Source organism: Mycetomoellerius zeteki, unplaced genomic scaffold (genome assembly GCF_001594055.1).
Source record: "Mycetomoellerius zeteki isolate Tzet28-1 unplaced genomic scaffold, Tzet1.0 scaffold243, whole genome shotgun sequence".
NCBI lineage: Eukaryota > Metazoa > Arthropoda > Insecta > Hymenoptera > Formicidae > Mycetomoellerius > Mycetomoellerius zeteki.
Window position 1 is genome coordinate 1025452 of NW_017257220.1, and position 14579 is coordinate 1040030.

The 14579-nt window shown below is 32.4% G+C and overlaps 1 protein-coding gene across 1 annotated transcript in view; it reads right to left on the minus strand.

Annotated features, from left to right (window-relative positions):
• LOC108723527 (DNA-directed RNA polymerase II subunit RPB1) overlaps positions 1-14044 on the minus strand; it is a 14650-nt gene extending 606 nt beyond the window's left edge. Inside the window, exons 1-10 of the mRNA XM_018449352.1 lie at positions 13867-14044; positions 6396-6550; positions 5859-5985; positions 5625-5742; positions 3042-3120; positions 1634-1685; positions 1279-1387; positions 1082-1169; positions 125-999; positions 3-35 (exon numbers count right to left, since the gene is read on the minus strand). Coding sequence (XP_018304854.1) covers positions 3-35; positions 125-999; positions 1082-1169; positions 1279-1387; positions 1634-1685; positions 3042-3120; positions 5625-5742; positions 5859-5985; positions 6396-6519 — 1605 coding nt within the window. The 5' untranslated portion in view covers positions 6520-6550; positions 13867-14044. The remainder of the gene's footprint in view (positions 1-2; positions 36-124; positions 1000-1081; positions 1170-1278; positions 1388-1633; positions 1686-3041; positions 3121-5624; positions 5743-5858; positions 5986-6395; positions 6551-13866) is intronic.
• Between the last annotated feature and the right edge of the window lie 535 nt (positions 14045-14579).

Genomic DNA, 14579 nt, shown 5'->3' on the forward strand with positions numbered 1-14579 from the left:
CGCTCTTGCCTTTCTATATCTTCCAATACTTCTCGCTGAACAAACAAAATACATAGAGAGAACAAACAAATACAAGATCATCATCGTACAAATAATATCTATATTGTAGTATAAATTACTTTACCTCAGAATCAGAGAACGAGGCCATGAGGTCTTCCAGTTTAGTCGGTGGTCCTTCGCCATTGGCAATTGGTTTAGCAGGATACACTTTAGTACCAGTTGGAAACGGTTTCGGCAGGAGGACTTCGTGATCATCGGCGTTTTTGTTTGGCGGTACTGTCGTCATAGTATTCGAAAATTTATAAATCGTTGTACCGGACTGGGTATCCTGCTGTGGATAGTAATTCGTTTTGGTCGGAGTGTCTGGTTTGTCGGGATAACGTCCGCTGGACGGTGATCTGCCGGATCTGTATTCTTCGAACCGATTAATGCTTCTGGTATGCTCGCTGATAGGCGGTTGATTCTGATACGTAGTCCCAGAATAGTCTGGGCGATCGCTCGGTCCATTAGGATAACCGTCGACATGGTAATACTTCTCGGTTACGGTGGTCTTAGTCTCCATGTTCGTCGGTGGAGCGTTGCGATAAGCATAAGAAGGCTGTTCCTCGCGATAAAACTTCGATTCCTTGTGTATAGTTTTGGACTTCTCGGTGATATCAGTCGGTGAGTATCTGATCGGTGAACCAGGATGTCCCGGTGCATTCTCCGCCACGGTCTGATAGGTGACTGTCTTGTCTGTGGTGGTGGTTCCGCTGGTTCTTGGTAGGGTATAAGTGATCGTTTGATCACCGGGCAGCATGACACTCCCTGGTACACTGCTACCTGGTAGATACGTCTCCGGTGCTCCCGGTAATTCGTAGGTGTACGTCTTAATGGTAGTGGTTACCTTTGTGTTTGGACCGGGTGCCAGATTGATTGGTATCGGTGGACTTGAGACTCCATACTCGATGGTTTTGTATTCTTGCGGACTTTGAGTTGATCGTGGTTCAGTTTGATAATCTTAAGCAAACGAAAGATTATTCATTGACAAAATTTGGAAAATAGTTAAAATTCTTTAATATAGTTTATATAAATTACATACTACTTTCGTGAATGATCTTGACGTCTCTCTGAGTTCCTGGCAGAGGGGAAATCTGTTTCGAACGAGATGTTGAACTATCGCCATAGACCTGATATAAATATGATTGTTAATGCGAATTGTCCATTTCACTTAATGTTACTTAAAAACATCAATGAATCGATATCTGAAAATAGTTGTAAAAATATAATTTTGCTCACCAATTCTCTGTTGACCACTGTTTTTTTAATAATCGGTTCTGGACTTTGATATGTATATGGACTCACTGCAGTTTTAGATTCTTCATATGTTCTTTCATGGATGTCGTCCCTGTATTAATGTTTTACATTTAATATTTCGGAATCTTAATAGGTATAAATATAGTTGTAGACGATGGAATCATTTGCATCATCCGCAATAAATTTCTTTCGTACATAAATTACAGACAATTGAGAAATATGAGTTTATTTCTATTTTAACGAGTTAACGGAAAATATATGTTACGTGTCTTAGTTTCTTGGCATCCATTCAAAAAACAAAAGTATTTTGGAACTTATGAGAGAACTATGTACTCACATCAAGGGTGTGCTAGTGAGAGGCTGTTTGCTTTCTGATATGCCCCATGAATCTGGAACAATAAATCATCGAGTATGTTATCGTTGTGATTGTCAAAAACGCGGTAATAAATTTAGAAAAACAGCGCAACAAAAGTTCTAAATCAATGTCAATTTATGAAGTGATTAAAATAATAAAGTGCTAATAAATTGCGCGGACGATTTACGTTGTAATTGGTTTAATTCGTTTGATCTTATAAGAGTTATAACGTTAACTGCACCAGTAGTGGAGTCTCACCAACCGTTGTCCTTGTCCTTCCACTATAGTAATTTATGTCTACATATTTCTACCTCCCCCACGGTCTTTCTCTCATACCTTTCATTCTTTCGGGAGAGCAGCGGAGACACGAAGAAATCGGGTCAGCCTTCTGCCATAAACGGTCCTAATATGGCTACGCTTGTATGTTATGCGTGACCGCAAAGAACATATATGAGCTACGACCGTATACCGTCTCTGCCAAATACAGAGATACACGGAAGACCTTCTTGTTTTCAACGCGCTTCTTTACAGTAAAGATAAATAAAGTTTTGAAAAGATTTCCTACCGATTTTCATATTTGACAAAATGCCCGAAAATGTCTCAAACGAATATATTTAAAAAGATTTTAGGTGCAAATAAAATTTAATGTTTATAATGTTGAAGAAAAGCGTAATATCAGTACTTTGCATGAAAAGCGATGGATAATGGACAGTGAATGGTCTCTTCACTCAATAAAAATATCAAATTCGCGAATTATCTAATTACTATATATCTAATTACTATCTAATTTAAACATTAATCCATTATTTCAACATTACTTTTATCAAATTTTTCATTTGCCTTAAAAATCCTTCCACATACGTATATTTGGGAATATCTTTATTAAATCTTATGGAAATTGGCAACGCGACTTTGAAACTTCAGTCACGGTTTGTTTTCTTTTAGAAGCAACGATAACTGATACGAGTGACGTGATCTCGGTCGCTTTATTGCAATATTTTTTGCACAGTGTAGCTAGAATCGCGTCAAAGATACGAATAAGGTTCAAATTTGATCCGCTCGATTTTTTCATTATCAATTAACCGTAAACCAGCAAGGCCGTTGCTTGCCTTAAAAGGCGTGATACGAGCAACCGGCTCTCCTACCTTCCTTGATCGTTTCACGTTCGTGTACTATTCACCGCGACTCTGCGTATTACTTGTCTCAGTTAATTCAAGGAATCCGCTTTGCTACAGTGACAGTACGCTAAACTCTACTGAGAATGCTCTACAGTTACATATAGCATAATGTAATAATGTTATATAACTCTAATATGCGTATATTATTTGTTACTCATATATATATATATAGGTATATTATATATATATAAAATTTAATAAATTTTTCCCACCTGATTTCCCGTCCAAATCCTTGTTGAAGTGGTATGATACTTGCTTGTAGGCTACTGTTTTGGTTTGACCGGGTTGAACCTGCAAACGCAAGAAGAAGATGGACGTAATGAATACAGAATCTCGCATAAATGTGCATAAGCATTCAGGTCATCCGTTTTTATAGCAACGATCCGATCGTAATAAATTAGTGCGAGCAATGCGTGGGCAATGTCAACGCCGGACTCTCCTTATAAGACTTTGATTACAGTTCCACGTGTAAAGCATGGGCGGATCGGTAACAACACTTAAATTCCGTGGAGCGAATCACGGCCAATGCTTATCTCAACTGCAAAATGCAGCTATGCAATAAAGTTAATAAAGTATAATTACGTATAAAATAAATTATTTTTAATTCTTGAATAAATTATAATTTTACATTTTTATTTTTGTATATATACATAATATGCACCATGCGCTATTTTTTGGACGATGAAACTTTAACATGTAATTTCGCAAACCGTCAGAATATGTAAATAAGACGTGTGGGAATTTTATACATCATTATTTCGTTACATTCTACCGTTCCTAACGACGATAGACAACGTCGCTTAAAGATCTTCAAGCCCATTAGTTTGAAGATATCCGGCTGATGCGAAGGAGTGTAAGAGCAAACCAATTTATTTTCATTGAACATCGGATTACGAGCCATACGACGAGCGAACGTTGCAATTACCTACCTCAGGGCCCCCGTTACACGCAAGACTGATTTTGTGCCTCGCCGTAATGCTCTAATGTTCAATATATCGCGTAAAATGGTAAATTATTACTACAATTACGTAGTTGTCCGGAACACCATTACTGAGCAGAACGTTTTAACGCATTTCTCCATTTTCTCTTTTACCCGACTGAAAGACCGGATCATGAATGTATGAGGAATATTTTGATGTTTACAAGTATTTTATAAAATGAAAAGTCACACCACTATGCATTTAGAATTTAAATTATAATCTTTATCGATATCGTAAGAGATTCGTACTTAGTATATATACATATATTAGAAAATTAATATACTGAAGAAGGAGATCATAATTTTTATATAAATTATAAGAAAAATCTGAAAGTATATATCAACATTTTGCTGTTTAAGGTATTATTTTTTTAATTTATTAAAGCACTCCTCGAAATTTTGTGTGAAGGTTAAAGGTCAATGGCTAAACGCGAAAGCGAGGGAGTGGCATAATTACAGTTATCGAGCGATCATAATTTGGTTTCAAATTAGACAGTTGCGCGAGCGACTATTATAGTGCAATTACACGACCAACGAATTTATTTTTGCTTTAATGTTAAATTAATCGATTCTCGGGAATATGGCGAGAGAGACGCGATTTCAAATGTAAAAATCATCTCCTTATTCCTTATGGTGTGTCTAATGTAGCGAGAGGTAACATTGAATGTTCGCTAGATATATCGGCATTTGCAACCCGGGGGCAAATACATGAACGATGCAATCTGCGTGACGTATAATTGGAGCCGTAGCGTCCAGCGGGACGCACAAAGCTCAGTGAATGTTAACGTAGAGGTGATTTCATACTTTGCATCTAACAATCTATTGCGCCTGATTTATATAGTACAGCGGGTGTTGTAGATCCACTGTTAATAATAATGTCGTTGATAAATGGATATGTAGAATGATTTACTGATGCTAATCGATTTTCTATTAATCTACGTTTTTTACGCACTAAACAATATTAATACTTATATTTTTTCCTAAGGTGAGATTTTATTTATTTAATTTTTAAGTAGCAAAGTTGTGGATATATTGGCCATAAAAATATAATTTTTTATTTTATTCAAGATATTAAAAATAAATAATTAAATCTTTAGATCGATTATACATATATTTAAATGTTACAATTTTTTCTGACTTGACAATCTTGAGAAAATTGGTTAAATAATGTAAAATAATTTATGTCCCTGAATTTTTACTTCTTACTTGATTATTACGAACAAGTTGTGCCGAGAATTTTATGATATTAAGTAGCTTCACTTAATTAACGTCAGATAATCGAAATAGTCGTTTTATGTTCAAGCACATCCAGCAATCTCGACAAGGGCGCATGGCGGTATGCGAAACTAGTTTCTTGCATGCATTAATCACGTAACACATTCTTTTTTTATTTAAGAACCAGCATCGTCGACATCAATGTGATTTCATCCGATGCGTGTCGAGATTACCGTACGTGTTCTTTCCTGTTCCTAGATTTTATCCCCGGGCTAATATTCATTCTTTGTATCTCAAGCAATAATGAGAAAACTATAACTCACACTTTAGATTGACTTTTATTTTTCATGTGTTTTATTTTTAATTACAGGGAATGTGTGTTTATTTTTAATGAAGTGATATTAAATGATATTGGAAAAAGAGAGAAAGAGACTTATCCGCAATAAGTTTTTTTCCCTAAAATTAGAATTGTATAAGATCAAAATTTTCCTCAAATTAATTATGGACAATTACATATACATATATTATACTTTCTAATGATATTGAATAATCCGAATTTAGTTTATATATAATAATGCGTTATTTTAATTTAAAAACTCACATTTTGTAGTTCCGCGTCCAAATGTTCCAACCCCGGTATACCGCTTGACGTACCAATTGGACCACTACTGACAAATTTTTCAGTGGTAGTCACCCTCGAACGAGATGGAGACACGGATCTGAAAAATTATTATTATTTCGAATATTTATTATAACATACTTTTATACATATGAAGAAATACTATTTGCATAAGATATGCGCTATTACGAATTGTCGTCTAATTTGTTCTCTTACCTGCCCTCGGAGATCACTCTAGTAGGGTTGGCAGCTACCCTATATTCGACTTGGGGCAAGAGTGTTCTGTCTCGGCTAGGAGTGGCACTTCTCGAGACACTCGTCTGTAGATCCTCGAGAAGTGCGTCTGAAAGAGCCAAATGAATCAATTTAACACGTCATCAGTGTTTTAAAGAAAAATAGATGAGAAGATGTGAATCCAAGTATCTGAACGATTACAATAATAAACCTTCATTAAAATGCTATCATGTTCAATTCTACATTAGGCTTTACATCGCTTTAGATGTAAATTTAAACGCATTACATAAATTCTCGAGAATATTACTACCAATCAACAGTGGAAAGAATTCGAGATAATTACAGATAATTACATAATCAAATTATATCGCTGCTCGCGTAACTAATTCATTCTCTAAAATTTGCAAATATGAAAGTATCACAAGTAAAAAGATTGTAGACTCGATGAAAAAGGAGAGGAGCGGAAATGAACAACGGATGGATAAGGTTACAGCTCTGGTGGCACATTTAAAGGTTTACCCAAGTTGTTTTCGAGGCTGCTGGCCGTGGCTGCTCCGTCTCTCTGGCCAGATATAGGACCGCCATGACTCACGATCTTTCTGCTGGTGTGCGTCGTCGTTCGCTCCCTCACGGCTGCTGACATTGTATTCTTCTTAAGCCCTGCCTCACGAAATCTATAACGAGTAATGTGAAAAGCTTGATTGACGTTTCGATTAAGTTTACTGCAAGTTATCATTAATTAGTATCATTGTGAATATTTATTGGATAAAGATAAGATTTCTGGAGTACATTGAGTAACTGGAACGATAGCAGCACGCGGATGGATATTTCTTGCTGCAATGCGCTACTTATAGAAGTGTGGAGTTATAAATAGAATTGATATTAGGATTCGGATCTCTGTTGAGAGCTATAGACTTTCGCAGAAACTTTCGCACTACTCGAAGCCGGTTTACAAGACTCGTGCAGCAACCGTGACCAGGTTGGCCAGTTTTAGGTTCGAGTGGGTGTAGGTTCCTGATTTCTGTCGCGCATGTACAATTTTTACGTTAGTCGTAAAAGCAGTTTCTTAATGTGCCATTGCATTGGCCATTTGACAAAATATTTTCAAAGAAAAAATGCATAAATTAAAATTATTTTACATTCGATATATTATAAAATATCCTCGTGTATTTTAGAAAGCGATATTAGAATAACAATAGTCGAGTTTTGTGGAAATTGAGTCGTTCAAAACATATGACATGACTGGATAAAGGGATGAGATCAGTCTGGGATCTAAATCCGTGGAAATGCCAAATGGTTTCATACTTATTCCGGTGGAGACACCAATGCGAATGAGGCCAAGGAGGCCTTCCAAGAATCGGCAGCTAAAGAGGTACGCATTCATATACTTAATCTCCTCCAAAGTATATCTCAAAACACACTATGTCGCTGGGATCGTTTTTGGAATAAGTATTCTAGTGACTATTATGCGAGTATAAATTCTGATATATCAATCATAATACGAGGAAAAAGAAGTAATCCAAATTTGGTAATGACAGGCTTCTTACTGAAGGCAAGTTTGGGCAAATTGGTCCAAGGTCAGATATAAATGCAGATCAAGGTCAATTACAATATTGTGCGCGCCTCTGCAACGAATATCGCTTTGATTGTGATATATGAGTTCTTAATGACGCCATATTCGTCGCCATATTCGTTTACCATCAAGATTATCATTAAAGATATAGTTTCTCCTAGGAAAAATATATAAATAATAATAGAGTAAGATATAAATTATTTCAAGCTTTAATAAAATAGATGCACTATTTTATACATGCCATACACATATAAAATTTGTACATATTAACACCGTAATGCAAAAGATTACATTTTTATCATACTTTTTATTTATGATAATACATCACTGTTAAATACGTTGCTAAATAATACGTGTAATTTTTAAGTAACAAGATAGATTTGTGAAAGAAGTTAAGAGCAAAAAAGATGATAACAAGACCATTCAGATTAGAATTTTATCGCACAATTTTATTTTCAGACAACGTTATAAGTTGACTTCAAAGCACGTCGTGTCATTCCTGTTTAATACAGAGTACACATAACTGCTTGATCGGCTCGAATCTGTAATATCAGATGCAGTAGCGTAATTAAACGAGTTGTTCGATGGAAAATTTATATGATAAAATTAATTTATTGTAATAATAATGATTGAACCATATTTGCAAACTATGTGTGAAAAAGACATAATGCTTCACAGAATGATAAAATGAATAGAGTTTTTAAACAATAAAATCAAAAGCTTAGATTGGAATTCGAAATGGTTTCCTGTGAGCGTATATTGCTAACCACAATAGTTACGCCTCTGATAACGGACGATGTAACTGCTTTAAGCAGATAGTTAACCGGTCATCGTCAGTGACATTGTATTGTGCCCTCCAAGGTTATCGTGTCAATCAAAATGACGATGACTGCGATTCGTTTGATTCCAAGAAGGTTACCTAATCTTGGCTCTGTTAGTGTTTAAGATAAAGTTAGTGTTTAAAATCTGATTGATGCAGAGTTCTCATTCCTAGTCACGACATTTTACTTGCCCTTTCAATCGTGAATCTAATTTACACGTGCACAAATATATTCTTGACCACCAAGCGGTGTAATAATTTCAGCTTGCAGAATGCACCTGCGCGTTACTGATCGCAATTCTTACGCAATCACTTTCGTTCCGTTTAAACATAAAGAGGTTGCGTGCAGTGGGTGGAAAAGAAATAAGAGGGAGGAAGCGTTTGTGTGTGTGTGTGTGTGTGTGTGTGTGTGTGTGTGTGTGTGTGTGTGCACCGCCAAATTATTTTGCCTTTGATTCATGACAACATAATCTCCCAAAAATTTAATACGTTTTTTTTGTTGACAAAAACGCGATATGTATAAATCATGTTAACTCTTAATATACATGATGTTTTTTGGTTTTCCACTACTATAATGAGTCATTTTCAAGTTAATTTTTATCACTTTTTACAAGTATACAATTATTAAGTGATTCTAATATATATATACTTTATACTATAATATACTTTAACATCTTTAAAAAATATTTATGAAATTGTGTATTAAAAAAAAAAGGAAAGGATAGAAAATATTATTTATGCCAGATGCTCCCAGTATTTCAAAGGAAAAAAATGCATTGGACATAACGATGTATATACCAAGGGTTAATATAAAATTCAAAGATTGAAAAAATTAAATGTTATTGCTTTCATTAACATAAGTAATATTTTATAATAAATATCGTAATAATTTTAATTACCTTCTATATTATTTTTTAATTATTTCTTCAGATTGTTAAAAAACATATTTTTTAAAATCAATGTCATAAAATTAACCAAGCAAAAATAGAAACTAAAATAAATTGTAAAATGGAGCTAATAAGGATACAAAAACTGAAAGATTTAGTTTATTGATCAATGCGACGAAATTAGATTGATTACGTTGGCGATCAATATAAAAAGTACTTTTAAGCACGTTACGAGCGAGAACAAATCCGTGACTCATATGCTCTATTTCACGACGAGAACTTTTTGATGATGTTTACAATTCATAAATAAAACAAATCTCATGTCAGACGGTTACGAGATCATATATATTTCTATCTTTAGAAAGAAGCAAAATTCGATTGTAAAGTAGTGAAGTATTTCCATACAAAATGATTTACAGATTTATCTACACATAACGTTATTATTATCAAAATCTAAAATTTAACGTGTGATTAATATAATAATGTTAACAATATTTTATTCAAAAAATCACATTTTATTTTAAAAAGCGAAAATACTTTAAATCTTAAAAAAATTATAGAAGGGTATAAATATTGTTAATATAACGGTAAAAATTATCTATTTCATTGAAAATAAATAACACTCTGAGAAGAAAAGAACTAGTACGAAAAGAAGTGCATTATTATTCCAAACACTATAAGAGATCGTGTTGCAACTGCGTGATTATGTTACGTCGTTACTACTGCCGGTATCGATGCATGTAGTTACGTTTCTGTAATGCTTCGGTACGAATATACTGTCCTACGTGTTACATATATTATGATCTGACAACGACGTAACGTCTGATGTCAGATCAGATACTATTAATTGCGGAATTCTATAAATTATAGTGTCCGTTTTATTGAATGTATATGTTGAAAACATATAAACGATAAAGAATTACAACTGTGTCAACGGGAGAAAGTTTTATGTTTGCATTCACAACACAATTGTGCAAATGACTGTAAACATGAATATCACAGAGCCTGAATGAGTTTCTCCCATTGAGTATTCATTGAATTTCAGAAATATTTATGAAATACCTTTTGTTGATATTTATGTCAAAAACGTTTATGAAATATATTTATGAAGTCAACACTAATAAAAATACGGGGATATTAATTCTCTTGAAAACTTTAACGGTTAAAACAATTTTCCTATGCAATTTCAAACAATTTTACAGTTACAATACTTTCATGGGTGACGTCACATTTAAAATAATTTTATGAATAATTTATATTTCAATAATTATTTTTATGATTTTTGTTGTACTGAGAGAAGTTCTTGTCTTACAACGCTCAATATTATGAAACTATCAATTTAAATTCTTACCGAATTATTTCAAACTGGTAATTTGAACGTAATTGAAATGTGGTATTATTATTGATTACGCACCTGAATGATTATTAAATTCACGGTATTCAAAGAGAAATTCTGATCGTAAGTCTGATATTTAAGTATTTTGTATTCATTGATGAAAACGAAAGTATACGACAGTTTCAAGTTTATTTTAGCGAGACTGATTAACTCAATTTTTAAATGTATAAGCTTACCAGATGATATTGAATTTTCTTATCAATTACAAGATTGATAAAAGTCATGATTGCAGTTCGCAAAAATATGTAATTTTTTTAAATTTTATATTAAAATTTATTTGCAAATAAAATTAAAAAAGAAATATTATAAGATGTGATTTTGACATGTTTTTTATAACTTTAGCTGAAGGCTTTATCGTAAAAGATATTTAAAATTTGAAGAAAGTATTAAAAGAAGTATCTTTTTCGGCAATTTGTCGGGACAATAATAAATTGCGTCAGTCATTTATTAACGTTACGCGTGTATGTACATATGGAAGATAAGAAAAAATCCAATGTATAAATTTGAGAATGACATTTGACATCACGTGGGTGGCAACGGTCCGGCCAACTGGCGCTTGGAATCTCATCTCATCTCATCTCATCTTTCTTTCTCATCTTTTTCTTCGTCCACCGCTATTCTCCGTTCTTTGTTTAACCAGTTTAAATATAACCCATCCACCTTTATGCCGTTATTTACATCTTGACTAGCAGATTTTCAACCATCGGGGCATTTTACGCGGACAGTAGACTTTTAATGGCATTTTGACGATTACTCGTTAATGCTATTTTGCAAACGTGCACAAACGAACCGTGAATTTTGGCATCTGCACAATGCCAAGATAAAATTTACACACGTGATTGCCAATAATTGTTTTCAGCAGTTGCAACAGTTATATCTATAACAATTTAAACGTATAAAAATATGAGGGTTAATTATTTCATATTTAATTAAATACTTTCTACAGAAATTTTATCTCAACGAAATTCCAGTATTAAATAATATTTCTCAGTATTATTAAAATTAATTTCTGAAATTTACTGTTTCTTTAAACGTCATTTAAAAAATAAAAACTATACAAGCTCTATTTTTGGAGCGCCAACCTAAATGGTAAGAAGGTTTATAAACCACAAGCCAGTATGTTTTTGGCTTTGTGCCTATTTTTAAGAGAGTTTACTTTCGTCACACCACGTCCTCATTTTTTCTCACCTGAGTTGTACAAATTTCTTTTTTTATTTATTTTCTTACAAATCAGTTTTATGCAAAAATACCTGTCAAATTGTGCCGATAGAGATAAATCAGACGATTAACAAATTAAAAGCAAAAAACAATTTCAAGAATTGTGATTTTATTTTAAATTTCAACAATTTGTTCCTTTTCTATTTTTTTCCTTAATTAAACATCATGTTAATGAAGACGATATTATTTACAACTCTGTAAAATATTACACTATGTCAAAGAATTTCCGTTTATTCTTAAGTGTTATTCTTATGTATAATGCATTGCTTACGAAGTTCTTAATGAACGTTGTAACGTTCGAAATGACGCATAAATTATGCATATCGATATTTATTCTGTGCGGTCTTTAAAACGCACCTAACATGGCTGAGAGATCTGTAAAGACGGAAAGTGGGATTCGACCTTCCGCCTATCTCCAATCATCTGCTCACCGTATTACGTATGCTTGAAGAGACAAGTTCCAATCGACCACTGCGAATTTGTAATTAGTATTAAACTGTTCCATAAAATTGTCGCGTTTAAAAAATTTAAATTTTAGAGGAGACTGTTATAAAATAAAACTTGATTAATTTTCTATATTATATTAAGATTCTATGTTATATTAAGATAATATATTTTGCAGAATTATATTTTAATCTTAAAGAAATAACTACCTAAAACACAATTTTTTTTAATAAATACATAAAAACTTAAGTAAAATTTAAACGTTAATGTGTTAAAAAATTTATATGTTATAATTAAAAAATTTGATAATAGAGATATAATTTGAAAATTTGATTGACATATATGTATACAGTTTGTAATATAAATTTCATACATTTAATGTTCATAGATAAATGTAGAAACATATCTTTAGTTTCTTAATTCTATAATATGAAATTAGATTTACCCAAACAGCACGCAACATTTATAAAATATTTAGAAAAAATTTTGTAAATATTTATAAGATTTATTTTGAATATTTTGTAAATATTTTTTGTGGTCTCTTAAATTGAACAAATCACAAACATTTATTATAAATATTATGAAATATTTATTGTAAATGTTGTGGTAAATGCTTTGAAAATACTTACTTAGTAAGATATTATAATCCAAGTAAAAAATACTAGAAAGAGATTTATATATTTGTATTTATCATAAAAATTACATAAAATTTAGTCTATATTTTAATGATATTTTAAATAAAATTTTATACAAAATATATATAAAATATTTATATGACATTTCAAAAAATAAATAATAATATTTATCATAAATATTTTGTGCTATCTGGGTATAAAATTAATTATTTTTAATTTATATTTTGAAAATGACATTTCTTCTATATCTAAAAATTTAATAAAAGTTTTGTATAGTATATAATACAGTTTCAGAGAAGAATAATTTTGCACTAACGCTAAATTGTTCCACGATAACGAGTGAGAATTATGAATGATTATCGAGTTGAAGTAAACGTTTTTCAGCTTGGTAGCATCAGAAATCATGGCGTGTTAACCAATGACATGTGTGGCATAATGACGGTCGCTGTTTGCAGTCATTCAAAGGCACTGAGGCATTTTCAGTGACGGAAGATTAATTGCTACATGGAGCTGATAGCGCGGCAGCCAGTGTACTAATAGTAATTCTATACAAACAGACATAATTGCAAGAGCAGTTCTATGCTAAGATAATTAATGTTAATTGGCGATTCTGACGCCGTTAATTTACCGGCTGATAATTAGTAAATTCAATTTATTTACAATATAATTATGTCCAGATTGTTTAAATAATTTTTATTATTAATTTAAATGCTTCTGATTTATGTTTATGCAATACGTTTTTTTAATTTTTTGCTTATATTTAATCGAAGATAATATATTTTGTATGATTATCGGCGTGCTATTAATTTCAAAATTTTCAAAACGTTCATTATACGTTTAATATTTTCATCTAATTCAATAAGTATTTTGTGCTGTCAATATTACACATACAGATATTTACAAAATATCTATATGTATGATGCATCAAATAAATTTAGGTATAAAACTAGGCGAATTTGGATCATATTTTCGATTAGAAAAATTTAAGAAAATGTTATAAAATGTGACCATTCTTACCTCGCGAGAAAAGGGTAATCCGAAATTTGCACACCGGCTAGTTCACTTTTTTCCTCCGTCTTGTTTTCTTCCCGGCGATTTTGCTCACGCGTCAGATTCAACCGATCAATCCTGACCGAGCGAGTGGTTCACAAGACATCGGATTGACCGTCCATCCAGGACTGGTTACATACACTTGCTGCGCTGCTCGACAGAATCCGTCGTGGGTAGACAGGACCAGGGTGTGCGCATGCGCGATGGATCGCGAATTGTTAGGTGTCCCCGACCCGTAGAAACCTTCGATCGTCGTGCTCCAAGATCGAGAGATCATCGATATTACGAAACATCCGACATAACGTCCAATCAGTTTGATTCAACGATAATTTTTATAGCAATAAAAGTTTTAATGAAATTTGTTTCGGTTTAAAACGTATACAATTACATAATAACATAATTAAAAGTTATTTGCTTAAATTTTCGTTAGAGACACGCAGATTGTCCAGCCAAATTCGTAGAATTTGCATTACTTCTATATTAAAAAATACATTATACAACTAATATAATTATATGTACAAAATGTCATCGATTTATATTCTTCTAAGATTATTATTATATTGCTTAATAATGTTGCTTTTTCATTAATACATCAATAGTAGTTTTTTCATTAAACTAACTTAAACAATATTTTTGTAATTTATAATTTTCTAAACATCGATAAAAATTAATTAAAACGA